The sequence below is a fragment of the Fonsecaea pedrosoi genome (assembly GCF_000835455.1).
Source record: "Fonsecaea pedrosoi CBS 271.37 unplaced genomic scaffold supercont1.2, whole genome shotgun sequence".
Lineage (NCBI taxonomy): Eukaryota > Fungi > Ascomycota > Eurotiomycetes > Chaetothyriales > Herpotrichiellaceae > Fonsecaea > Fonsecaea pedrosoi.
The window spans coordinates 2,157,792-2,181,131 of record NW_013550614.1 but is presented as its reverse complement, the minus strand read 5'-3'; the positions used below and the strand labels follow the sequence as shown (position 1 = coordinate 2,181,131).

Sequence of the window (23,340 nt, the reverse complement as noted above, 5' to 3'; positions counted from 1 at the left end):
GATAGACTGGTTCACGGAATCGAACGGGCAGCTCGACGAACAACTCTTGTTCAACGGTCCAGACTTTCAGGCGCTGCAGGAACTCATATAATTGTAACTAATGTATCTAAAACTCGTTGTATATTTGCCCCAGATAGCCTTTGCAGTGCCATCGAACGTACAGGATGGTTCCCGATTCACTCTCGGTGATGAACAGCGTCTTGAAATCGTCGCCTCCCCAGGTCAGGTTGGTCGTCGCCGTGCCCAGGTTGCTCCTGATCGTGGCCAGTGGCTCGCCGTTTGGCTTGTGCACGAAAATGGTGCCCAGACTGACGTGCGCGACAAACACGTTGCCTTCAGAGTCCATGGTCATGCCGTCGGGGCCGCCGAGGCCGTAGTAGGAAGAAAATCGGACCGTGCGCTGGATGCTGCCGTCGGGGTAGATTGGCAAAGCCCATATCGCGTTGTCGCGGGTCATGGCGACGAAGAGAGTCTTCTCGTCGCGACTCAGGACCAGGCCGTTGGGTGAGATGCCGTTGCGCAACAGCAGGTCCAACCGTCCGTCCATGTGCCAGCGAAAGACCCTGCCCGTTGGATCCTGTAGGCCGGTCTGGCCTTGATCGGTGAAGAAGACGCTCCCGTCGTGGCCGACAACGAGGTCGTTGCACCCCTTGAAGGGTTCCCCGTTGAAAGAAGGCAGTGGGAACTGCACTTTGTCTTCGTCTCGCTGGGCCTGCAGATCCAGGGTCACGATTCCCCGGTGCCGGTCCGCGATCAGGATGAGTTTCTTGCCAGGGTGCCACGCCATGCCATTTGGCTCGCCGTCATACTCGACCACGCAGCGCCATTGTAAAGTCTTCAACTCGACCGCGAGAATGCGACCGTTGGGTATGTCGACCACAAACAACTCGTTCGTGCCCGGGACAATGATCGGACCCTCGATGAAGACATCGACGACCTTCCCGCCATAGATCAGCTGTGAGTGGGGTTTGCGCTTCAGCTCACGAAGATGTGCAGGAACGGCCGTGTAGGTAGCCGGGTCGATGGTTTGGATCTGTGTGGGTGGTGGGAAAGACGCCATTGTGATGTTTCGCAACCACCGAGGAGGATTCGTTCGCCACAGGTCACCTCCCTCTGGACATTGGCGAGGTTGACAGTCAAGCCGAGTCGAATTAGAGACTTAATATTCCCATCCAGAAAATAGCCGGGAACCTGCACCGAAGAGGAGCAGGATATTCCTCTCCCCACCTGCATACAATATGCGGCCGGCATCTGATCCTTGCCCTTCGGCGGCGATCCGCCGGTCTGGAGAACGATATGAGCCATGGTTCACCACCTCACTTGGCGCCTTGCAACGCCATCACTGATGGAGGTCGAGGCCACGGAGCACCTCCTCGACTTCCTCGGCGCCGCGCCCGAAGCGGGAAATCAAAGCCTCTTGAAGAGCGGACTCGAGGACTCGATCACCCCCCATCTTAACGCGTACTCAAAGAATGCAGGCAGCATCTCAGTATCGAAGGGGATAGGCTGCACTGAGAAGCTCGGAGGTACATATCGAGCATGTCTCGGAGGCATCAAATCACTCAACTTAAGGTGAGCCTTGGTGCGAGATCGGCCATGGATGGAAGTATTTAGTCGTTGGTTCTGCTTCTTTCTGCTGTTAGCCCTTTGATCACTTGCGTCTGCGGGTGTCGATTCGACCAAACGTTTGTCTCTGTCAAAGAAGACGCCAGAGGAATTTTGCTGCCTCTTCTGTCTCACCCAAGTCCTCCGCCCAACCATGCCTGCCGCCCACACCAACGGGTACAAGAGACCCATCATCATTGGTAACGTTGCAGGAGGATTTGAGGATGCTCCAAATGCCTTGTAAGTCGCCTCTTGAAGGAGCATGTGAAGGGTGATTTGTGATCGAGGATCATAACGTCAAAAAAACAGGTACCGGACCGCGACCGAAGGCCATGTGGATGCCCTCACGGGAGACTGGCTCGCCGAATTGAACATCGCCTGGCAGGCCATTGTCAAACATGACAACCCCAAGCTGGGCTACGAGCCCGGGTTCCTCGATCAACTGGACGTGGCCATCGATGTCATCGCGGAGAAGAAAATAAAGGTCATCACCACTGCCGGTGCCCTCAATACGGCCGAATGTGCTCGACAAGCAAAGAAGATCTGTGAGAAACACGGTCACAAAAACCTGGTTGTGGCTTATGTCGAGGGCGACGATATTTCCGACATCGTCACCGACGAAGCCAAACTGGCGGAATTTGGGGGAATTCGACATCTCGACCATGTCAATGAAACCCTCGCCGACTGGGAACGCAAGCCTCATTGCGGAGTGGCTTATTTCGGTGCATGGGGTATTTGCGAAGCATTGAGGCAGGGCGCCGACATTGTCATCTGCGGCAGGGTCACTGATGCCAGTCCCGTCATCGGGCTCGCGGCCTGGTGGCATAACTGGGCCAAAGACGACTGGGATGCCCTTGCTGGGGCATTAGTCGCTGGTCGTGAGTCTCTTCTACATCCCACGACCGAGATATCTATTCGTGGGGAGTCTTCCTTGCTAACACTTCTATCTACCAGACCTAATCGAGTGCGGTTGTTATGCCACTGGTGCCAACTTCAGTGGATTTAAGCACTACTTGACTCCCGACTTTGTCGATCTCGGCTTCCCTCTCGCAGAAATAGCCCACGACGGTACCGCTACCATCACCAAGCACCCAGGAGCCGCTGGTTTCGTGGACCAGTTCAACGTTCGCGCCCAACTGGTCTACGAGATCCAGGGCAATACGTACCTCAACACCGATGTCTGTGCCGACATCACCAACGTTGAAATCCGGAACGAGCCGGGGAAGAAGGATCGGGTGTTGGTCAGTGGTGCGAAAGGCTCGCCGCCCCCACCGACGACAAAAGCCATCGTTGCAGCCATAGGCGGGTGGCTGGCAGAGGCCACCTTCTACATGAACGGACTGGACATCGATGCCAAAGAGAAGTTCATGCGTCAGCAGCTCAACCACGCTTTCAGGGATGCCAACTTTCTGCAGCTCAGTGTTGAGAGGTATGGAACGGCCAAACGAAACCCGTCAAAGCAAGCTGAAGGGACCGTCATGGTCCGCGTCCTTGCGCAAGCTCGCAACAAGGAAGACATCGACGTGAAGATTTTCAAAACTCGCGTGTATGCTTTGCGAATGCAATTCTATCCTGGTATGTTATTGGGTCTACCCCTACGGGTGGGATATCAGCCAGTTGACAAGATCACACAGGATACCATATGTCGCTGGACTTCAGAACAATGTCTCCAAGAATGTTTATGGAGCTCTTCCCAGGCTTGATCTCGGTCACGTCGTTGCCTCACCGTGTCGTGTTCCTGGACCCCCACCTGGTCATAGATATCCCACATCCGAAGATCACTCAAGAGCCACCTCTAACGCGGCCGTCGGCCGACACAATCAACCCGGTGCCCCTGGAGCAATTTGGTCCCACGAGGCTCGCGCCCCTAGGGGCTGTCATGCACGGCCGCAGCGGCGACAAGGGTGACAACAGCAACGTGGGGCTGTTTGTCCGTTCTGCCGAAGAGTTCGAATGGCTGCGGTCCTTTATGACCACGGCCCGGTTTGCGGAGGCTCTGGGTGATGACCTGACCCCCAAGAGCCGTCTGGAAAGATGCGAGTTCCCGCGCATCTGGGCCGTGCATTTCAGGATACTCGACTTCCTGGGCGGCGGAGGCGCGAGCACCACCAGGATTGATAGCCTGGGCAAGGGGATTGCGGAATACGTGCGCAGTCGAGAGATGCAAATCCCGGAGAAGTTTTTGAAGAATCCAATCTCGGAATATTGATTGGGTGGTTGACCTGAATCGGCGGTCTTTTCGATTGAGGTAGAGCCCTATCGCAATCTCAGGCTGGAACCATAGCAGGACACAACAGCTGGTTGTGGCAATATAGATTTGGACCGTATGTAGTTCGGGTATTGTGCTGGCTGTTTGCCGCATATTCAATTGAATTCGAAATTGAGGTATCGGTCGGTATAGCGAGAAATCGATGAGTAACCTCGCGTTCAGAATTCCCGAGGTACCCGCATCGCTTCACAGGTCCCAAAATTTCCTATTCATTCGGTACCTAGGTAAGTATCTCTGCAGGTAGGTATGTTGTCTTGTGAAGGGAGCACCGAAAGAGGCACTCGTATCTTGTATTGGGAACGCTCACACGTGACCATATTCCTTTCTCGTCGGCCTTACCGACTTACGAGGCTGGCTTCGGCCGACCTGCCCCGATCACTTCTTCAACGGTCGCCTGCGTGCCTGCTTCAAAGGCCGAATCGTCATTCTCGATAATGAAGCGAAGTGACTCAACGCCAGAAGTTGGGGGGAAGGGGGGAAATTGGGATTCAGGTGTAGATAGATTGTCAGAATAGCTACTTGTAAATGAATATCCAACTCTAGATTGTGTTTAGCAGAGGAACACTGGTATTTGGGAGTGAAGATCCTATCACGTGAGCCCGTCCATTGCACCGAAATGTGAGGGCAGAGAGTCCTGGCGATTCGGGGTGCGGAGGAACTTCAAAGAGGAAGCAATCAGGAAATTGAACACCTCTCGTCTTTTCCTACTTGTTATACGCAAACACACTCACGCCACTGCGTCTCTTCATGCCCTTCTTTCCTCATGTTTTGTGTCTCTCCCCATCCATGACTGCCTTTTCAGTGCATACCTAACTTGTGCAATTCGCGTCTGCAACCTTCCCTGCTCGGCGTGGTGGTGGTGGCTCGCATCGACGACTAAATGATGGCTTCAACGTACCCACCGCCATCCACCCACACCTGAAGAACCACCAGTGTCTTCTACGTACGGCTTGAGAAGAAAGATGCCGGTGAGAATGAGAATGAGATGGACGGCGTATGCTGGGGTACGTATTCGCGCACTTGTGAATCCATTTCCGTCTTGCGCAGCAGCAGTCACTGACTCTCCTTTCTCTTACAGGCGTCGACCGCCCTGGCTGCGGGTGTCATCCTGAAAGCCCTGGCGCAGCGTCCCAACTTCTACTCGGCCGCCGTTTACCTCTCGCAGTCCTCTGCTAACCTGATGATCCTGACGAACCTCCTATTTGTCATCGCCTGCACCTTTCTGCTGGGACTTCAGAAGCTCCTCTATGGAAACCTCCGACCAATCGAGATCGAACAATTGTACGAAAAGGCGTGGTTTGCCGTTACCGAGACATGTTTGGCCATGACGGTTTTCCGCGGAGAGATCGGACTCACCTTCCTCGCCATGTTCTTCTCTCTGCTCACGGGAAAGGTCTGGGGCTGGATTGGTGAAGGCCGGGTAGAGGTGCTGGAGCAGCAACCGCCGCGAAACCCGAGATTGTTCCACACGCGTCTGGCACTGAGCCTGGGGCTGAGTGTTGCTTTCGACCTGACCATGCTGGAATACGTTGTCAAACAAGTCATGAGAATGGCTCGGCCGGACATGATGGTCATGTTCGGCTTCGAATTTGCCGTGCTGTCGATCACCAGCATCAGTACCGCAATGAGATACGCAATTGATCTGATCGAGATTGGTATCGTTCGTGAGCAGAAGAAGCATCGGATCGAAGAGATCAAGAGGGAAAGAATGCAAGCTGCGGTTACAGAATTTCAGGAGACTCAAGGCGCACAAGCTACCAGCACGCCTGCCTCTGGAACTTTGGACGCGACGGCAGCCTCACCAACGCCAACTCAGCGGACCCTGGACCAGGTATCCCAAGAGGCCTTGAACCAACCAGTCGACGAGAATGAGGTTGAAGTCGAGGGCTGGGAAGAAAAAGGTCGCTACATGTTCTACCTCAACCTGGCCACGGATTTCTTCAAACTTGTCATTTACCTGGCATTCTTCTTCATCCTTCTTGTATTCTACGGATTACCCATCCACATCTTACGGGATGTGTTCTTGACGATGCGATCATTTTTGAAACGAATTTCGGACTTCATGAAGTACCGAACGGCGACGAGGGATATGAATGCCCGCTATCCGGATGCCACGGCGGAGGATATTGGACGTGAGGATGTCTGCATAATCTGCAGAGAGGAGATGCGCCCTTATGAACCAGGCGTCGCGCAGCCAGGCCAGCCACAGCCCCGACCGAACCCCGTGGCGGAGAGGATGCGACCCAAGAAGCTCCCTTGTGGACATGTTCTGCACTTTTCTTGTCTGAGAAGTTGGCTCGAGAGACAGCAGATATGTCCGACATGCAGAGCAAATGTCGTCCGGACAGGTGGGCCACGCGATACAAATGAGGCTGGCGGGCAAGCTGAAGCCGGACAGGTAAATGGTGGACAGCATCCACCAGGCCCGAGACCAGGTCCACGAATATACCAGTTTGGTCCATTGAGGATTGGTGTCGGAGCTGCCCGCGGCAATAATATGTTCGAAGAACTTCAACAACAGCTTGGAGATGGGGCTGGCCCAGCACCGGAGGGACAAGTGGGCAACCCTGATCCCAATGCACCACGACAAGTTGGAGTAGGCCTGGGATGGTCTGGGAGAAGACGTCGCCGAGCAGATCAGAACCTGACAACTCCACAGCAGCTTGATGCCTTAGCGGCACGAATTCGACAAGATGCCGATGAGCTGGCTCGCTCGTCGACTGAGCTGAGCGTATTGCGGTCCATGCAAGCTGAACTCGAAAGGCTGAGAAGCCTGAGGCCCGGGGAGAGACAGGCGCAGACAGACACAACTGGTCAAAACACACCACAGACCGCAAGGCCTGCTCTACCTCCAGTGCCACACGTGTCGACACTGGTTGCAGATCAGCAGCAAAATATTTTGCAAGCAGGTAGCGACAGACTTCCTCCTGGTTTGACGCTACCAGAAGGCTGGACTATGATGCCTTTACGGCCCTTGCAACCAGACCACCAGCATCACGGCCAGAATTTAGATCCTCTTGGAGATATGGCTCCTCTGTTTCCACCAGCATTTGGAGCGCCACCTTTCCCCGGTCCACTTGCCCATCCCCACTACCTTGGACAGCCACAGAGGTGGCCCCCTGCTGGTACACCAAGCAGTGGTCAAACAGGCATTCCTCAGACAGTTGGACTGCCGTTCACGGTGCCCGCGGCTCCAGATCGAGAGCCGGGAGCCATTTCCGCAGCTGAGCATATAGCGAACATGGAGGCCCGGCAAGCCCGGCAAGCAGCACGTCGAGGAACTCTTCAAACTCCCGAAGACATCCAGGCCCGGGCTCGGAGAGCTTTGATGAACATGAGGGTCCGGGCTGCTCGACCGCACCCCCCAACCAATTCGAACCCAACAGTTACTGGTCTGAATAGCGCTATACCTCGGGCTCCGTTTAATACATTTGGACAAAGTCCAGCAGCGGTAGCGACCGCGAATCAGGAAGTGCCACAAGCCGATCACCCTGCCGCTCAGCTTCCGACCGCACATTCTTTACCTTCTTGGGGCTCATCAACACCCGAAACGACAACCCATGCTCAGAACGAAGACGACAGTAGTGCTGGTCTCTCTGAGCCACGAGTCAACGGTAGCCATGAACAGGTAGGTGAGGATGGGGCAGCAGACGGACCATCTTCAAATGCGTCGCAGCCCAAGGACAGGCACGCAACGGTGGAAGATGCGGACGAAGATCTGGACCTGGATTGAAGCCTTGAAAATTCGTTCTTTTGGGCACAGGATGAAAATGAGCCTTGTCTGTATCTTATTGAATAGAATTTAGCCCTGCGCATCGAGAGGGGCATTTTCAGCATAGCGAAGGAGTTTCCACCCCAAGCCTGGAGTGCAGGTGAACCTTCCTCACCACAATAAATCTTGTTGCAGCAGAGATGCCTTGTTCCCTTGAATGAATTGGCGGATACTACGCGGGTGGTGGTGGTGGTGGTGGCGAAGGGGTGAAATACATCCTCGTAAGCTGCATCTGCATGAGGCTGTAAGGGGAAAAGGAGAGAGCGGATCCATCACGGGCATCGATTGGCTGCTAAGGTTCCATCGATGCATCTGTGGAGCGTTTGGAGATCCAGGTCGATTCAAGTGCTTGTTTCACTTGCACGGGCAACAAGGCACCACACAGCGGGTTTGTCCCCTGATGAGGATCGTGACTTCAAACGCGCGACTCATCGCCAGTCGATCCGCTCCTGCCTATCGATAAGTGGACTTGTTGACTGGCCGCGCCTCCCGTTTATGAACGTGGAACCCGGATGCTTCAGGGAAATCCAGTTTCGAGAAACTTGAACAGCCATGATGTGTTGTAGCGTTTCGACACCAAGGCACCGAATGCCCAATCTCAATTTCACTTGAACTTCACTCTACTTTCTTTTCGAACTATTCTTCTTCTCGAGAAGCTACTCTATCTTCAGTCCTGTCCTTCCCGAATTGTTTTGATTCCAGGTTACAGTCTGCCCTCGGTGACACTTTCACCGTGACACTCATCCAACTCATTCAAAACCTCACATCAACAGAACCTCCTCGATCTGCCTGCTTTGAGTCCGGCTCCTTCCTTCGAGAGCTCCCTCAAGCATCCCCTCCTTCTCGACTGTCCCGGGCACTTTTATCGACTCCACAAACTTCTTCTGCTTCTCACACGACGTAGTGACTACTAGACTGCCGGGTACATGGTCTGAGAATTGTGGTGAAAAAGGAACCAGAGCAGACAGGGTAGCGGTGGCAGGAGCAACGATCAGAAAAAGCACATTCAATTGATCAACAGGGCCAGCACAATGGGGTCATCGATACTTGCTCGACAAATCAGTGACAGCAGCACCAGCGACGACGCCGATGATGGGTATTGGTGGTACTCTTCTGTAAGCTGACCTTGTCGAAAAAGCCATCTTGCTCTCTCGGAATCCTCCCCTTCAAAGATTGAAATATCCTATTCCAAAGCTGACTTTAGTCTGCAATCAGACGGCCGAAGCCATCAAATGGGCTGCAGTCGCAGCCATCGTCCTCGCTTTCTCCCTCTACTTCCTAGCAGGACACATGCATGCCAGGCGGAGAATGCAGAAGGGATTACCACCCTTGGCTTATCATCGGGTACGTTACAGGCCGTGGCTACCTCGTCCCTGCAGACACTCGGCAGATACATCCCAAACCCTAGACAACGCGCTAACGTGTATCGTATAAAGTGGCTCGTCTCACGCCGTCAAAAGATTGCCTTTCTACAACAACATCCGGAGTATGCGAATCAGTTCGCATTCTACCGAGCACAGCAGGAACAGGTGTACTACTCGTATGCTCCTGGGTCGGGACAGGCATATCAGATGGGTGGAATATACGGGCCACCTCCACCTGCGTACCACGAACCAGAGTACGTCCCTGCATACACTCCTCCGCGAGACACTGGACCGAACAAAATCAATCCTGATCAACGGTACGACCCTCCGAGCGGACCTCCCCCAGCCACTACCAACGCGGCGGCAGGGCCAACTCAACCAGAACCGGCACGAGTCGCACCGCGAGGGTAAGGCACGGTGACTTGTGGCAGGCCAGGGGGCTTGACATTCTCGGTTACGTTCTCCAAGCTTGCAGTCGATTCAGACTAGGGGATTGTTTCATCAGCCAGGTTGCGGAGCTCGCCAAAACAGGTTGCATCCCAACAGAGGACACAAGGGTCACGAATATGCATCTTTTTATGGCGCATAGTTTACCAGGTCACATCTAAGAGGCGCATGTCTATGTAGCCAGACCCCGGATTCTGGAGTTGGACGATTCATTGTCCTACCACAAAGCCTAGAATCCCATGCAGACAGTGTTGCAGAAGCCGCACTGCCCAAACAATCACCACAGGGACTGGACTTCTTCCTCCGCAATCTCTATTCTATTTCCATTGCGTCTGGATCGTCCACCACTCCCTCCCCACGGAAGGAATTGTCTGTCATTGCATCGTCCCACTCCTCGCTCTTCTGATTAAGCTGTAAAGTCATAGCTTCTGCTTCTCTCCGTTCCCTTTCCCTCTGTTCCTCTGCTGTCTTTTCCCGTGCCCTCCGTCTCGCCTCGATGATAGTCTTCCTGACCACATCATCCTCCTCTGGCACGGATATGCTGCTGGGATCTCTGTATAGCACTAGCGCTGTATTCAGATTCTCGGGCGGCAGTCCCGCTGGCTGAGGAAGTCGATCGAGATTCCGAGACTGGAGCAGCTTCTGCGGCACACTAGATACCTTTTTGTCTATATCTGAGAGGAAGATCGTGGCGTTCTGGGCTGCTTCCTCGGCTTCAATCTGAGCGATTTCTGACTCTAGGTCGTGTATAATAATCCTGTGAGGGGTATCGTCGATGGTCATAAAGTCCGCATCCGTGAGGGTCGGCAGCTTCATTGGCACCTGAGGTACGGGAGTGGGATGAGGCGGAACAGCAGGAGGTGGTCCATTAGCATATTGACTGGACGTGGTAAGAGGTAGAGCAGGTCGAGCATCGGTATTGGCGATATGCGGACGGAACGAGGCTGTCGAAGGGCTCGTCGGCGGACTCGGCCGGATCGATTGGGCTTGAGCTAGTGACGGCAGCGTAGCTGAAGGCGAAAAGGTGGGAGATTGCGTATATAGGGATGATATGGCATTACTATGGCCGTTCGCTTGATTTAGGCGGAGTTTCTTGAAATGCGACGAGATGTTCGATTGAGATTCGAGTTCGTCTTCAGCCCTGCGTTTGCCGGGACTGAGTAAATTGCTTCGGTGTTGATTCGCAAGGGACGGATGCCATTCTGCCGTGATAGGAGCATAGTGAGCCATTGGTCGTGTGAGGTTTCGCTGGTAGTCGGTGGAAGTTGCAGGTGTAATACAAGTAGTTCGATGTGAGGCTGCCTGAGTTTATAGGCGGGGAGGTCTGGAGTCGAGACACTGCAGGCGGGATGGTATGGTGGAGGTGACCTTTTCTCCGAAGATTGGCCTTTCGCTTTGCTTTTCTCTTTCCCTTTTCATTTGTTGCTCATTTCTCTCTGGTGCGGCGTACACAGCTCGCTTCGCAGTCAGGGTCGTAATTTGACATTGTCTGAAGAGTGAGAAGCACAACTTGTGGAAGAAGTATTTGTGCAGAAACAACTCTCGGCGGGAACGACAACGAAGGATTGTCGGCGGCTGGAAGGTGCGAGAACCAAGGAGGTGATCAATAGGTACCTGAGTGAGAGGTGAATGCGGAACCCAAGCGCGATTTTGAGAGCTGCCGCTGCGGGCGTCCACCGACGAGCCACCGTCACGGGCACCACCATCACCACCGCGAACTGCGCCCCTCGATTCTCAAAAATTGCCCGCTTGACTCACGACTCCAATACTCGGCTCACCCACAAATTTTCCACGCTCCTCCCACGACACGTTGCTAGCCGGCAACAACGTGGTTCTACAGAGGTCGACCCATCAGCAAGGCGGTCACAGGCTCACATTTCTTCCATCTGCTGCGGTTTCAGAGCTTTGCGGCCATCCATCGTGCGGCGGCACACGATCTCGAAAATGGCGTCCACGACACCCACCACGACCACTCACGAGTGGACCGCTCCCAAAGTTCGAGACACATTTATCAAGTACTTCGAGGACCGCGGACATACATTTGGTCAGTTCATGGCCACCCTTCTGTCTTGCGATTGTTCAATTGCTGATTTTGTGACCCAGTCAAATCCTCGCCGGTCGTTCCTCTGTCAGATCCGACCCTCCTCTTCACAAATGCCGGCATGAACCAGTTTAAACCTATCTTCCTCGGGACGGTCGATCCCTCGAGCAAAGAAGGTCAATACAGACGAGTGGTCAACTCGCAGAAATGCATACGTGCGGGCGGAAAACACAATGACCTTGACGACGTCGGCAAGGACAGCTACCACCATACCTTTTTTGAGATGCTGGGCAACTGGTCGTTTGGCGACTACTTCAAAAAGGAGGCCATACTGTTCTCCTGGGAGCTGTTGACGGGCGTATTCGGGCTGGAACCGGATAGATTGTATGTGACCTATTTTGAAGGAAACGAAGCGGGCGGTCTAGAGCCGGATCTAGAGGCCAAGGAGATCTGGAAGAGCGTCGGGGTGCCTGAAGACCATATATTACCCGGTAACATGAAGGACAATTTCTGGGAAATGGGCGATCAAGGTCCATGTGGTCCATGTTCCGAAATTCACTATGATCGCATAGGCGGTCGCAATGCGGCCAGTCTCGTCAACCAGGATGACCCCAACGTGCTGGAGATATGGAACAATGTGTTCATTCAGTACAATCGAGAACCGGATAGGAGCTTGCGACCACTACCAAACAAGCACGTCGACACAGGCATGGGATTTGAACGACTGGTCAGTGTCCTGCAGAACAAGATGTCCAACTACGATACCGATGTCTTCACGCCGCTTTTCTCGCGAATTCAGGAAGTGACAGGCGCCAGACCCTACTCGGGGAAGTTTGGCGAAGAGGATGTCGACGGTATCGACACTGCATACAGGGTTGTTGCGGACCATGTGCGGACTTTGACCTTTGCAATCAGCGACGGCGGCATTCCCAACAACGAAGGAAGGGGATATGTTGTTAGACGAGTGCTGCGACGCGGTGCGCGATATGCTCGAAAATACTTCAATGTCGAAATCGGCGATTTCTTCTCAAAGATCGTACCAACGCTTGTGGAACAGATGGGTGGGATGTTTAAGGAAATCGTCGCGAAAGAGGAGGAAGTTAAGGAGATCCTCAACGAGGAAGAGCTGTCTTTTGCAAAGACATTGGACCGTGGGGAGCGGCAGTTCGAAGTGTATGCGCAGAAGAGCCAGGTTCAAGGCCTCAAAAAACTACACGGTGCCGACGTCTGGCGATTATACGACACTTTCGGATTCCCTGTTGATCTGACTCGGCTCATGGCTGAAGAACGAAATCTCTCTATTGACGACAATGAATTCGAGGCCGCGAGATTGGCCGCCAAGGAGGCCAGCAAGGGACAGAAGAAAGCGGCCAGTGATGTCCTCAAGCTCGATGTGCATGATCTGGGCCAGCTAGAGAAAATGCCCGGTGTGACAAAAACAGACGACAGCGCCAAATACGGCAGGGACAATATCACCAGCACAATCCAGGCGATATATCACGCGAAGCAGTTCCATTCCGACACCAAAAATATCCCCGAAGACGATCAGGTCGGTATTATTCTTGACCGAACCTGCTTCTACGCAGAACAGGGTGGTCAGGAGTACGACACCGGCCGGATCGTCATTGATGGACAGGCCGAACTGGAGGTGGAGAATGTCCAGCTTTATGCCGGCTACGTGTTACACACAGGCTACATGAAGTACGGTCACTTCTCGGTGGGGGACAAGGCAATCTCAGAGTATGACGAATTGAGACGATGGCCCATACGGAACAACCATACAGGCACACACATCCTCAACTTTGCGCTGAGGGAAGTCCTCGGCGATGGTGTGGAACAGAAGGGCTCGTTAGTGGCCCAGGAAAAGTTGAGATTTGATTTCAGCCACAAATCAGGTGTCTCAGACGCTGATTTGCAGAAGATCGAAGACATATCGACAGAGTATATCAGGCAGAATTGCCCCGTATATGCCAAGGATGTGCCTTTGGTCATTGCCCGTGAGATTTCGGGTGTCAGAGCCGTCTTTGGCGAGACGTACCCTGATCCCGTTCGGGTTGTGTCGGTGGGTGTCGAAGTTGATGATATCCTGAACAATGTCAAGGACGACAAATGGAAAACGGTCAGCATCGAATTCTGCGGTGGCACCCACGTCAGAAGCACGGGCGATATCAAGGACCTTGTTATCCTCGAAGAAAGCGGCATCGCCAAAGGCATTCGGAGAATCATCGCTGTCACCGGAGAGGACGCTCATGAAGTCCAGCGCGTGGCGGATGATTTCTCTGCGAAACTGGACAAACTTGAGAAAATGCCATCCGGGACGCCGAAGGAACATGAAGCGAAGGCCATCCAGCTTGAACTCAATAACTTGTCGATATCGGCGGTGAAAAAATCACAATTCCGAGACCGCTTCTCGAAAATCAGCAAAGAGATCCTCGATCAGCAGAAGAAATTGCAGAAGGAGGAGACGAAGAAAGCCATCGACACGATAACAGAGTACTTTGAGAAGTCCCCCAATGCTCAAGCGGCGGTGCTGAGGCTACCAATTGGAGGGAATCCCAAAATTGTGCCAGATGTGGTCAAACATGTCCAGACTAAGATGAAAGACAAGAGTGTGTACATTATGGTGGCGGATGAGAAAGATCCCGAAGGCAAGGTCTACCATGGATGTTTTGTCAGTCAGGTAAGTTCCCTTTCCACAAACAACATAGGAGCCAGTTAGCTGACACTGATCCCCCAGAATGGCACCAAGGCCGGCATGAAATCCCCCGAGTGGTCGTCAACAGTGTCGAAGCTTGTCGGCGGCAAGGCTGGGGGAAAGGAACCTGTTGCCATCGGCACAGGGACAGAGCAGTCCAATATCGACGAGGCGTTGAAGGCGGCAACGGATTATCTGGAGAAATTCAAGCTATGATTGTCATAGAACGGAATTACAACTCACTGAAAGATACCTGGGCTGGAGGAACGAACAGTCTTGGGGCCCTACATGAGCGGGATTTGTTCGGCACTGGCTGCGCAAGCATTGGTTGAGACATGTCACTTTTACGGAGCACATTTAGGCATCAGATAGATACCCCCTGGTGATGAATCCGAAATACACCTTGATTTCTTTCTGGTGTTTGGTGCATCTCCGTCCAATGAGGCTGAAGGGATATTGTCCAATGAGCGGCCAGGACATCCGGCTGAATTGGGAAATATGACGAATGAGAGACCAAATGACGTTCGGCGTCATGTCGACGTCAAAGATCAATATAAGGTAGACGAGACACCAGGGCACACTTCCACTACGTGCTTCCTCGCAGCTTCGAACTAGAAGAGTGTCGAGACGTGCTCACAGAAATTCCAGATCTTAAGACCTCGACGTCTACCGCATCGTAGCTTGAGCATCGACATCACGAGCATCATCAGCCTCAATACTCCATCTTCGGCTTCATCGCCAGCTCCACGACGGGCCAGGACTCTGTCGACGCAAGCCCAGCACCGAAATCCCTCGTATTTATTCATCACCATCCCCATCCCCAGCACGACCTTTTTCTTCCTCGACCTGCCGCCGCAGCAGCGAAGAACACGACCGACAAAATGAGCCACACCATCCCCGGCGGCTGCTACTGCGGCAAGATCCGCTACGAGATCCGGCTGGACGACCCGGCCCAGGACGCCCGCACGTCCCTCTGCCACTGCGGCAACTGCAAAAAGTTCACGGGCGGCAGTTTCGGCATCACCAGCAAGATCCCCCGGTCCAGCTTTAGGGTCACGCAGGGCCAGGACGCCGTCCAGGTCCACGAGGCGGACAATGGGGCGGGGACGGTCCTGCACCGCGAGTTTTGCAAGGTGTGTGGTAGTGGGTTGTTGGAGTATGGGGTGAGTGGACAATCGTCTTGGTTCTTGTGAGCGTCGAGCGTCGAGCGTCGAGCGTCGAGCATCGAGCATCGAGTGTTGGTATGTTATGGTTTATTAACGCGAGAACAAAATCTGCCCCCCCCTCCAGGCCAACGCGGGCGACTTTGTCTACGTCTTCTACGGCACCCTCGACCACCCGACCGACCTGCCGCCAAAGGGCGAGTTTTTCACCAGCAGGCGCGATTCGTGGATGCCAGAGGTTCCTGGTACGTTCGACACCATTCCCTGTCGTCACATTTCGTTCCCAGTCATTCATTGTTGATTTTCGCCATTCTCAAATTTTGAAGTTTACTGAGGGGGGTGAATCTGGCTGAAGGACTAACTGACGCGCGCGTGCTGTAGGATTGTTCCAGAAGAAGAAAATAAAGGAATAGCACTCTGATACTAAAGCTGTACGAAGAGTCATAAACCACCAGGCAAAGAGAAGGTGGTTCTATCTTCATGAGCGTGAGGATGACTATTGCCAATAACAGTGCAACATCCAATAACACCAGATATTTGTACACCAATTTTCCTGTGAGAAACTTCCAAGTGGTGCTGGACCGTCCGGTTTCGTAGCACTAGTTCTTCCGACTGCTGCTCAAATTCAACCTCTCCGCATTACGCCACTGACTCGCTCAAGAACAACCTCTTCGTCACTATCCCCGTTCAGAGGACGCAGGTTGTCGTCCACCCATTCTTGAACCTCGGAGTCCAAGGGAAAACACCGCCGAGCACACGGACCCATACAAGGCGTGTCGACAAGTTTGTAATGGATGACCAATACCTCGTGCATGTGGCCCGGCACCTGCCACGACCGGCGGACCTGATATTGTGGCTTCCACGCATCGTGGTCCCAGCTTAGATGAATAGTGAGCGAAGCATGCGGCAGATTGATGTGGTGTCTGGTGAAGGGTCTGTCCAGCTTGAATTCAAGTAGCGTGACGTATTCCCTTTTTGGCGCGTAGGCGTTGCCGTGTTCGGGTTTGAGGTCGGTGATGATGACGAGACAGAGATCTCGTGAAGCGGCTCTGTAGTTGGGAGTGTTGGCGCCGGCGTCGTATGGTTCTTCGTCGGAGAAATCAGCGTCGTTATTCCCTATGTAGTGGGCTGGTGGTGCATCTCCAAATTGGCCGAGACGTCGAGGATTGCCCGATCTGGGTGATCCCTCGTGGGAGATGGAACTGTCATCGCCATCATTTGAGCTGGATACTAGTCCGTCATCGACGAAGGGCCAGGTGGGGTCCGCCGAGGCATCAAATCCTCGAGCAATACTCGCCACTTCCGAGAAATCCACTCTCCGTGAATGGGGATTTGTCGTGATTTCCCCATCTTCGGGAAAGGATATGCCCAGAGCAGCCAGGTACGCCCTCGCGGAGCTCGGGCTTAACATTTGAGGAACGATGGGATTCGACGAACCATCGTACCTGCCTTGAGATTCGTCGTTATCAGGAGATAGGTAGAAGTCGTCAATATCAAAGTCGGCCTCCATTTTTCCCCAAGAGTCGTTCGACAGACGGGAGCTGTGACAAAAAACGGTGGTACGATGCACGATGCGTGGTCAGGTCTATGAGAGCACTGGGCAGCACTGACATAGCGGTGGTCTTCGAGTACATATATATAATATCCTGGCTTGGGAAAAGGCTTTGCTCGCTGTGGTGGGGAATAGGACCTGCCCACTGAGGACCTTCTGGGGACCTTCAAGAATCATGCTCACTCAGACGAGACTCGGAGGTTCCTGGACATGGTGTTCGCAGTCTACTTCAACAAACAAACGAGAGTTTACTCTGTCAGGTCTCGCATGTGCTCACTCTTAGATATAAGGTGTGCGTTGCAGAGGTTTGGTCGACCATCTGCGGAGAGTATCGAGACTGACATGGCGACATTTCCACGAGGTTTCTCGTCACTCGTGGCGCAGTGTGCAGGATATTGTGGCCACAAGGTGTGTGAAAGGAGCCCTGTTGTATTTAAAGTTACGCAATATAGGATCAGGAGACGCAGGAGAGTCCATCTAGACCTGCGAGAGTAATAGATTCTTGAGCAAAAAGATGTCAACCGTCTGTAGCCTCGCACGTGCCGCCTTGAATTCTACCCCTGCCAAGGCTTAAGGCTCATCCCCGTCTTGGCATTGAGGTAATCGAGACGCTGTCGAACGCCCAGCCGAGGCTCATCAGGCTGCGATCCCTGACCAACAGTTGCATCTGGGGAAATATTATTAGTGATCCACCCACACTCACTCATCACCTACGGCCATACCTGCTGGCTTATATAGACGTGTTTTTTCGCTAGTTGAACTCCGCAAGACTCTTCCGCTCGCTGGACCAACTCTCGAGAAGAATCAAAGAGATATTTCAAGATGAACCCCGACAACAAGGAGGTCTGCCTCATTATCGGCGCGTCCAGGGGCATCGGCCGGCAAGTTGCCATCGACCTCGCACAACATGGCTACTTCGGTAAGTAATGCAGATATCCATTCACAGGCAGACCGTACCACCGCCGTTGCACATCTGTCTAGACATTCAAGCCTCCTGACCCAGACTGCTACAGTCGTCGTCGCGGCCAAAACCACGTCGGATGCTAGCGCCATACCAGCATCTTCGTTCCCGCCCGACCCGAACTCACCAGCGTCGACCATCAACACCGTAGCCCGGGAGATCACTGAGGCTGGTGGTTCCGCACTCGCCTTACCTGTCGACGTGCGGGATGTGGACAACGTCAAAGACTTGGTCGACGAGGTCGCACGCCGCTTGGGCCGCCTAGACGTGCTGATCTACAACTCTGGGGCAATTTGGTGGTCAGCGGTGGAGACCACCCCGGTCAAGCGCTTCATGCTGCTTCAGCAAGTCAATCCGCAAGGCCTGTACGCGGCGGTATCAGCGGCGCTGCCTCATTTTGGAAAGCAGGGCTGGAAGGGACGCATCATCGTGGTGTCTCCGCCCATATATTCACGCTTCTTCCGGGGAAAGACCGCCTACGCTATGGGCAAGGTGGGCATGAGTGTCTTGACCAAAGGCCTCGCCATGGATTTTGTGAGACAGGGGCGGAAAGAAATGGCCATTACGAGTATTTGGCCTGCCGTGGTATGTCTGCCTTTGCTATCACTGTTTTGCACCTCGGATCACACACCGGCTGCTGTCAAAAAAGAAGAGCTTGACTGACTTTATGTGTGTGACTACATCAGTCCATTGAATCAGCTGCGACCCAACGCTCAGTGGATCGCGAGCCAGACTTTTTCAAGGATCTAAGAAAACCTGTAAGTTTCCTTCTCGACTATTTGTCAGTGTATCATACCACAGCATGGCAAAATCTAACAATGTTCTTCCTTCTCGCCACAACAGACAATCTACTCGGACGCTATCCTTGCCATGCTCCAATCTCCTGCCGAGGAGGTCAACGGCCTACTCGACCTAGATGAAGACTTTCTGCGTAAGAAAGGCGTGACGGATTTCTCAAAGTATAGCGTCGTGCCCGGCTCAACACCGCGTCGCATCATGCCCGCGCAGTTCCCCGTCCTGGAGGTTGCCGAGCAGGACGACGAGGGAAGACGGGTTGACAGTGCGGTCCTGCGGAAGGGAAGTGATGACAAGGTGACTAGTAAACTGTGATACTGGTGTCTCTAGTTCCTGAAGTACATATCATACTATTCATTACAGAACCTGATCTAACTCAAATGCTCCCACTGGAGAACATCAACAAGGAGGTCTGCTTCATGATTGATTGCTCGAGCTCTGACTTCAGGATACGAGACAAACGCGAGAAATTAGAGCGGCAACAGATATCGGCCGGAATGGTCTGCACCAAGACCGGTGACGTCATGTGCCAACTCATCGTCAGTTGTTGTTTGCTTCCTTGCTGCGAGGGAGCGCGTTCGTCTTTCTTCTACACAGCATAATATTGACTTGCAAGTTCAAGTTAAAGAGCCTCGCCGTGAAAATATTCTCGAACATACCACGATTGCAATCATCATGTCCGGACTCGTCGAAAAGCTGACTGCTGAAGGAGGGGGTGAATCAGTGGGTATGTACGAGCATGTGATGGACATCATTTCTTGAAACCAGGCCTCTAAAGTTGACAGAGTTCCTGAACGACCTGGTCAGACAGTTGTGGCCCAATATCAACGCAGCCGGTAGCAAAATGGTCAAGGAGATCGTCGAGCCCATGTTCAAGACGATGCTCCCTGGCCCACTGGCCACCCTGCACTTCACCAAGATCGATCTCGGCCCTGAACCTCTACGACTGTCAAATGCAAAGACGACAAAGACAGAGGTGGATGGCATCAAACTCGATTTGAACGTCGACTGGGTTGGCAAAGCCGACATCGAAATGGACGCAGACATGATCCCTGCCCTTGTGAGTAGTGTGTCTTGTGCTAGCCTGGCGCAGTCCATTGATTCGTTTTGCAGGGCGTCGAAAGCGTACAGCTGCATGGAAGGCTTTCTATTCTTCTATGCCCTCTAACAAACGTCATACCACTGGTACGCACATTTTTCTGCCCATCTGGCGTGCTCCCCATTGACATTGGATGCAGATCGGAGCCGCCCAGATATCATTCATCAACCCACCAGTTCTCAAGCTTGATTTCACAGGCGCTGCCAACGTGGCCGATTTCTCCATCATTGATGACACGGTCCGGAAGGTGATTCTTGGCATCATCAACTCCATGTTCACCCTCCCCAATCGATTCCTGGTCAAGCTTGACGCCAATGCCGACTACTTCAAAACGTACCACTACCCACTCGGGATGGTGCGAGTGACCGTGGAGAAGGCGTGGGGCTTCGGAGAGGAGGCCAAGTCATCCACGAAAAAGTTGTTCAACAAGTTGACCGGTGCCGCTCCAGACTGCTACGCCAAGGTCGAGGTCGGGGGCGAGGAAGCGTGGAAGACTGCCACCAAGAACAACACCAACAGGCCGTCGTGGAACGAGACGCATGACTTTGTCGTGAGTGATTTCGACCAGTGCATCAAGGTGGACGTGCTCGATGAGGACCTCAACGGAGACGACGAAGTCGGCCTTGCCGTGACCACGGTCCGCGAGATTCTGTTAGCCGGAGGCAGCCAGGAACTACCGCTTGTGCACAAGGGCCAGCAAACCGATGGCAGGGTGTCCATCTCGTGCCAGTTCTTCAAGTACGTGGCCGACGCCGGCAGCCTGACCGCGTCGGACCACAAAGGCGACGGCCGGCTCTCGGGCATTGCGACAATCCTGGTGGCGGGGGCCTATGGCATCCCAGGCCGGCGCGAGGACCTGAAACCCAGCGTCGTGGTGACGTGGGGCCAGACGCAACGGTTCCAGACCGCCGTCAAGACCGACGCGCCCGGCACCGACATCAACAACCCGGCCTTTGACCAGGCGTTCCGACTCCCCATCACCACCGACCTGGTGGGCAGCAGCCCGGACAACTTCCGCATCGCGCTGCTCGACGGCACCAAGGAGATTGGCGCCGTCGACATCCCCTTTGCCACCGTGGCCGACGCCCCCGACAAGACGCTGCAGCAGAAATTCGACATGGGCAACGGCGCCACCGTGCGAGCCAGCATCCGCCTCCGAGGCGTCGTCCCTGGGGAGATGCCGCAGGCGGCGACGCTTCCGGATAGACGCAAGTGAAAGTGATGGCGAAATGAATGAATGACACGTCGTAACGAAAACTACACCAAACCAAATATGCTGGATGGCAATGACTTTCATCGCTCTTTTGATTGCGACGTCCCTCAACCAACCGTTGACAGGTTTAGTAAGGTATCTCGGGAGAAATACGTGTTGGAGGCATGGAATGAACAATGATCAATGCACAATGGGCAATGGAACAGACACACTCAGTCACGCTGCAGGAACAGGAACACGAGGGCTCAGGACTCAAGGCTCGGAGCGTCGATATGAACACTTCTTTCTACCTGTGGGAATGGGAATGGTAATGGTAGCCACTTGAAGTCATCCAAGGGAGCTTGAGCTAACTAGCTAAGTAGTTTGTAAGGCAGGTTAATGTTTATGTAGCTCGACCACGCTCCACGCTCCACACTCTCCCAAACTCGTATTATGTGAATTGCTTCCTCTCGTGTACCGGTCTTTGGTACCTACCTACCTACCTGGCATCCACCAGCCTGCTCAGGTCCGTGTGGTAGGCACTCAGCATCATGTCCCTTGCCTTGTCGAGGCTGAGCCCGTCGATTCGGGACTGGATTTCTCTCTGGCTGCGTCTGACCCGGTCGGCTATCTCGGTCCACTCCAAAAGAACCGTAGCCGCTTCTGATACTCCTTCTACTGCCTCTGCTGCTGCCGTTCCACGGACCTCTGCCTGACTGGCAGTGACGTGCCTGCCGACGGGGGTAACCAGCAGTTTCCCGGCCCTCTTGCGCACGACGCCGTCGACGATGACGGTGTCGATATCTGCGGCCTCGCTGAACCGCACGATCGCGACGACGGGGTCGTATTCGGCCGCGCTCAACATGCCCACGCTCGCGGAGGCGTTGAAGACGAGCAGATCGGCCTTTTTGCCCGGCGCGATGCTGCCAATGTCCGCGTCGAGGCCGAGACAGCGCGCCCCGCGGATCGTCGCCAGGTTGAACACGTCCTCGGACGTGCCCGTGACGTCGCCGGACGGGAACTGCCCCTCGGCGAGGAGGCGGGCGTTCTTCTCCACCCGCGCCAGCTGCAGCAGCATGCGCGCTTGCTGGGGGATGGACGACGGCTCGCTCGAGTGGCAGTCGACCCCGAGCGAGACGTTGGCTCTGCCGCCATCCTGGTTTCGCAGCGCCGGGTCCAGGGCGACGGGGTAGGACATGCCCATCTGGGCCTCGGTGCCCGGTGTGCTGGAGATTGGGGTGCCGGTTGATGCGAGGATGGATAGGTCCTCCTGCGGGAGACCGTTGCAGTGCGAGAGGAGAAGGAAAGGCATCTCCCGTGCGGTTTCTGATGGTGGGTAGGGCGCGCCGAGGAGTTTGTAGGATTGAAATTTGGGTACGGGTGATTGAAGACCTGCAGGGTCCAGGATAGGTCAGCTTTCTACAACAGCGCGAGGAGCTTCGAAGAAAACCCTCATCCAGAGATCTCTCTGGACTTTGATGCCCGCTCAATCCGAAACACGGGCAAGCAAGACTCACCCATGAAGGCGTTACAACCAGCATGGCTGGTCAGGACTCTTAGTCCACTTTGCCTCAATTTCGCGAGCATGCCCAGAACCATCTCTTGCGGCAGGAACCAGAAGTCGAACCCCATGCCAATTTCGACCACTGCACCGGGCTGATTTTGTGTCTGAGCCAGTTCCGCAATCTGCTTGAGTGCCCACTCCGGAAGGAGGTCTTGGTCCGGGATGCACTGCGACTGGTCCCATTTGGATATGCGCATGGGAATGCTGTACGCGAAGATACCCCGGATGCCGGAGTCGATGGTTGCGTTGAGAGCCGAAGCGGCTATTTTAGACGGTTGAGCCTCAGTAAACGATAACCAGCGTGGCTATGGGACTCACCGTGGGCAGGGCTGTAGGCACAATGGGCGTGGTCCAGGACAGTCGTGGTACCGGCGTGGATGGCCTCGAGACAGCCCGACAATTGGCCCCAGTATATGTCGTCGGGAGAATATGCATAGGACATCATATTGCCTAGTGTTGCAGTGGTCAACAGAACCTGCCGCACAGAACCATTGCCACTGATTTGAACTAAGTTTGTGTAAATGGACCCTACCGGTGTACATGTATGAGACCAACCCTTGCTCCGCGTGTCTTCCCTTCAGTTGCGTCTGCCAGAGATGGTGGTGGGTATCCACGAAGCCGGGAGAGATAATTTTGCCCTTGCAGTCGATCACTTCTGTGTCGCTGTCAAGAGGGGAAATGTTATTTCCAATGTCGGTGATGACCCCGTCGCAGACAAGGAGGTCAGTGTCCCGCAGGGGAACCACATGGTCGTGATCATCATGTGTTAGGACGGTGCCACCTTGTAGAAGAATAGAAGACGGAGAGTGCATCGCTGCCAT

At 54.1% G+C, this 23,340-nt stretch overlaps 11 protein-coding genes across 11 annotated transcripts; 7 read left to right on the top strand and 4 right to left on the bottom strand.

Moving 5' to 3' along the window:
• Positions 1-106: 106 nt before the first annotated feature.
• On the bottom strand, positions 107-1,060 carry Z517_02740 (uncharacterized protein; the record flags this gene model as incomplete). Its single annotated transcript, XM_013431849.1, has 1 exon — positions 107-1,060. The coding sequence occupies one exon, from the start codon at positions 1,058-1,060 to the stop codon at positions 107-109; it is 954 nt and encodes a 317-aa protein (XP_013287303.1).
• Positions 1,061-1,759: 699 nt separating this feature from the next.
• On the top strand, positions 1,760-3,814 carry Z517_02739 (uncharacterized protein; the record flags this gene model as incomplete). Its single annotated transcript, XM_013431848.1, has 4 exons — positions 1,760-1,845; positions 1,915-2,483; positions 2,560-3,180; positions 3,240-3,814. The coding sequence occupies 4 exons, from the start codon at positions 1,760-1,762 to the stop codon at positions 3,812-3,814; spliced, it is 1,851 nt and encodes a 616-aa protein (XP_013287302.1).
• Positions 3,815-4,836: 1,022 nt separating this feature from the next.
• Z517_02738 (uncharacterized protein) lies at positions 4,837-7,607 on the top strand (the record flags this gene model as incomplete). Its single annotated transcript, XM_013431847.1, has 2 exons — positions 4,837-4,878; positions 4,953-7,607. 2 exons carry the CDS (start codon positions 4,837-4,839, stop codon positions 7,605-7,607), a joined length of 2,697 nt encoding a protein of 898 aa, XP_013287301.1.
• A 1,070-nt stretch (positions 7,608-8,677) lies between these two features.
• On the top strand, positions 8,678-9,421 carry Z517_02737 (uncharacterized protein; the record flags this gene model as incomplete). The annotated part of the gene is made up of 3 exons (XM_013431846.1): positions 8,678-8,761; positions 8,862-8,990; positions 9,083-9,421. 3 exons carry the CDS (start codon positions 8,678-8,680, stop codon positions 9,419-9,421), a joined length of 552 nt encoding a protein of 183 aa, XP_013287300.1.
• Positions 9,422-9,769: 348 nt separating this feature from the next.
• On the bottom strand, positions 9,770-10,687 carry Z517_02736 (uncharacterized protein; the record flags this gene model as incomplete). The annotated part of the gene is made up of 1 exon (XM_013431845.1): positions 9,770-10,687. One exon carries the CDS (start codon positions 10,685-10,687, stop codon positions 9,770-9,772), a length of 918 nt encoding a protein of 305 aa, XP_013287299.1.
• Positions 10,688-11,401: 714 nt separating this feature from the next.
• Positions 11,402-14,409, top strand: Z517_02735 (alanine-tRNA ligase; the record flags this gene model as incomplete). The annotated part of the gene is made up of 3 exons (XM_013431844.1): positions 11,402-11,501; positions 11,561-14,178; positions 14,236-14,409. 3 exons carry the CDS (start codon positions 11,402-11,404, stop codon positions 14,407-14,409), a joined length of 2,892 nt encoding a protein of 963 aa, XP_013287298.1.
• Positions 14,410-15,074: 665 nt separating this feature from the next.
• On the top strand, positions 15,075-15,769 carry Z517_02734 (uncharacterized protein; the record flags this gene model as incomplete). Its single annotated transcript, XM_013431843.1, has 3 exons — positions 15,075-15,356; positions 15,484-15,601; positions 15,738-15,769. 3 exons carry the CDS (start codon positions 15,075-15,077, stop codon positions 15,767-15,769), a joined length of 432 nt encoding a protein of 143 aa, XP_013287297.1.
• A 212-nt stretch (positions 15,770-15,981) lies between these two features.
• On the bottom strand, positions 15,982-16,866 carry Z517_02733 (uncharacterized protein; the record flags this gene model as incomplete). Its single annotated transcript, XM_013431842.1, has 1 exon — positions 15,982-16,866. One exon carries the CDS (start codon positions 16,864-16,866, stop codon positions 15,982-15,984), a length of 885 nt encoding a protein of 294 aa, XP_013287296.1.
• Positions 16,867-17,730: 864 nt separating this feature from the next.
• Positions 17,731-18,979, top strand: Z517_02732 (uncharacterized protein; the record flags this gene model as incomplete). Its single annotated transcript, XM_013431841.1, has 4 exons — positions 17,731-17,827; positions 17,922-18,454; positions 18,556-18,627; positions 18,713-18,979. The coding sequence occupies 4 exons, from the start codon at positions 17,731-17,733 to the stop codon at positions 18,977-18,979; spliced, it is 969 nt and encodes a 322-aa protein (XP_013287295.1).
• Positions 18,980-19,339: 360 nt separating this feature from the next.
• Z517_02731 (uncharacterized protein) lies at positions 19,340-20,979 on the top strand (the record flags this gene model as incomplete). Its single annotated transcript, XM_013431840.1, has 4 exons — positions 19,340-19,391; positions 19,450-19,724; positions 19,778-19,849; positions 19,903-20,979. 4 exons carry the CDS (start codon positions 19,340-19,342, stop codon positions 20,977-20,979), a joined length of 1,476 nt encoding a protein of 491 aa, XP_013287294.1.
• A 475-nt stretch (positions 20,980-21,454) lies between these two features.
• Z517_02730 (uncharacterized protein) lies at positions 21,455-23,340 on the bottom strand (the record flags this gene model as incomplete). The annotated part of the gene is made up of 4 exons (XM_013431839.1): positions 21,455-22,347; positions 22,473-22,781; positions 22,838-22,969; positions 23,052-23,340. The coding sequence occupies 4 exons, from the start codon at positions 23,338-23,340 to the stop codon at positions 21,455-21,457; spliced, it is 1,623 nt and encodes a 540-aa protein (XP_013287293.1).